General features: G+C 39.4%; 1 protein-coding gene across 1 annotated transcript; it reads right to left on the bottom strand.

The window, feature by feature from the left end:
• Positions 1-1190: 1190 nt before the first annotated feature.
• On the bottom strand, positions 1191-1688 carry LOC149202633 (auxin-responsive protein SAUR50-like). The gene has a single exon (XM_089401651.1). The coding sequence runs from the start codon at positions 1686-1688 to the stop codon at positions 1191-1193; it is 498 nt and encodes a 165-aa protein (XP_089257777.1).
• Between the last annotated feature and the right edge of the window lie 482 nt (positions 1689-2170).

The raw sequence follows: 2170 nt of genomic DNA, 5'->3' as shown, positions 1-2170 counted from the left end.
AAATAATATTAGTTGTTATTAGTTACATATAATAACTCATTACTATTATTTTATAAAACAACACTAAAATCTATAAAAAAAAATAATTAGTTAGAGCTATATACTTAGTAAAGAGATTTTTTTCTTTGTGAGTTAGGAAATTTGTATTACTCCAAAAGAACATTACATGGACCATAATTTTTCTACTAGTTGTTTTTCCGCTAGTTGTCTACTTGAAGAGAAATGAGACTAGTAGCATAAGTTAAGGGTGTTGCAATTGCTAAGACCTCCTCCAAGAAAATATACTTGAAGAGAAATGAGACTAGTAGCATAAGTTAAGGGTGTTGCAATTGCTAAGACCTCCTCCAAGAAAATATTGTAAATAAAACGCATATGAACAAGCTGGTTGATCCATACCTATATCCATGTGATCAAAAAAAGAAGATTACTAGAATTGTAAATAAAAGATCAGTGTGTCATCACAACTAGTGGAAAAGATCTCTAAACATGTGTGTTGGCTAGTCACCATCCTCATTTGAGGAGAAGTATTGGTTGATTTCCTGGCTAGAATAGTCAACTTGTGGTCTATGTTATCATTTTTTTTCTTGCAGCTTTGCTAAACTAATACAGTTATCCTATTTGGTTTTTGCATCATTAATGAGGACATGTCCAACTAGAATTTTAGTGTGCTGTAAACATTACCTAGTTGAATATATCAGGAAAAATGTGACAGAGTACAAGTCTCTGTATTAAGGATCCAATCAGAAATAATAGCATCAACATGGGGATTAGTAGTAAAATGACATGGGGATTAGTAGTAAAATGACAGTCATGGCACAATTCATCTTCCACTTGTTTAATTTCTTGCCGGACTAGTTCAAGAATGATTTCTTGATATTAAACCATGGAAGCATGAGCTTAGGCTTGACTATAGAGTTGGGAAGTAGAGTCAATGTAGCAATCCATCTGGTCTGGGTAGAAACAGAGGAGTACCCCCACATACTACCTCTATGTTACAATTATAATTATCGTCGAACCCACCAGGAAAAACGAGTCATTTACCAAAACACTTTGAGGTAAGATCAAAGATCTTTGACGACACTATCATTATTAGTATTAACAACAAAGAAAGCAGATATTTTTTTACAAACAACCAACTAATCTATCTGAGCTAAAATTTACAAATGATTATACTGAATAGACACACTAATTTAGTTCATAATATCCAGAGCCCTGCGGCTGAGGAGACACATGCGGTCGTCACCCTCATTCGGAGATACATCACCGCCATAAACGTTATTCAAGGTGTCCATAATCCCGCGAAAAACGGAGACGTCGCAGGGCAGAGTGAGAGGGCCCGCGAAGTCGAAACCATATTCGTTCTCCGCTTCCTCTAACAGCTTCCGGAACAGAGGGTGGTTAACTGATTCCGTTTTGATCACGAACCGCTCGCGATCCGCCCCGACGTAGACTGCGAAATACCCTTCGGGAGCCGTGTCTTTCCGGTCGCTATCCGCCCAGTCGCTATCGGGCCAAGAACGGTAGCGGCACAGCTTATTGAGGGGCGTCATCATCATCGACGAGGTCGTGAGCGATCTGGTGGTCCTAGGCACTGCCAGATGAGGCCGACGCCATGTCTTCATAATCAGTTTCAGCAATCTGTTTCTTTTCTCTTTGCTTCGCATGGGATTCGAGGTCGTAACCTCCATACCAATCAAGAAAACCTAAGCTCCAGGTCGGCTCTGGACCTCGGAGAATCGCATAGCTCAACCTCTGTCATAAGCCGTATACACATGCATCTTAATCCGTGGCCTCCTATCGTTGCTCATAACAGTTCAGGCGATTTGTACAGCCTGCGCATTGCTATGCAGCCAATAAACCCTAGGCTTGGAAAATCCTCTTCTAAATGAAAATCCTACAGGCCGGCTATAAAGGCTCCGCCATATTTGAAAAAGATGCTGCTCCGTTAAAGCCTATTTGTAGCTCTCGCGGGCTATTAAAATAATGAAGAAAAAGATTCTGGGAGAGTTTATTTATTTTTCTCTCCAGTCACGGGACGCCTCGGGTAAGATGGCCCTCGCTCATATATTGACTCTCTCCGGAAGTATCTTTATATATGAATACGATAACAATGAGTAAATAATAAAATCTTGTTTAATTTTTAATAATTTCTACACCACATAATAATAAG

Source organism: Pinus tabuliformis, chromosome 2_1, assembly GCF_031772625.1.
Source record: "Pinus tabuliformis cultivar Carrire ecotype Pingquan chromosome 2_1, CPIR1, whole genome shotgun sequence".
NCBI classification, from domain to species: domain Eukaryota; kingdom Viridiplantae; phylum Streptophyta; class Pinopsida; order Pinales; family Pinaceae; genus Pinus; species Pinus tabuliformis.
The sequence above is the reverse complement of the archived record's forward strand: the minus strand, read 5'-3'. Positions and strand labels throughout refer to the sequence as shown.

What these genes read in the sequence shown, in the direction of transcription:
- LOC149202633 (XM_089401651.1), bottom strand. Translation starts at nt 1,688, where the DNA reads ATGGAGGTTACGACCTCGAATCCCATGCGAAGCAAAGAGAAAAGAAAC.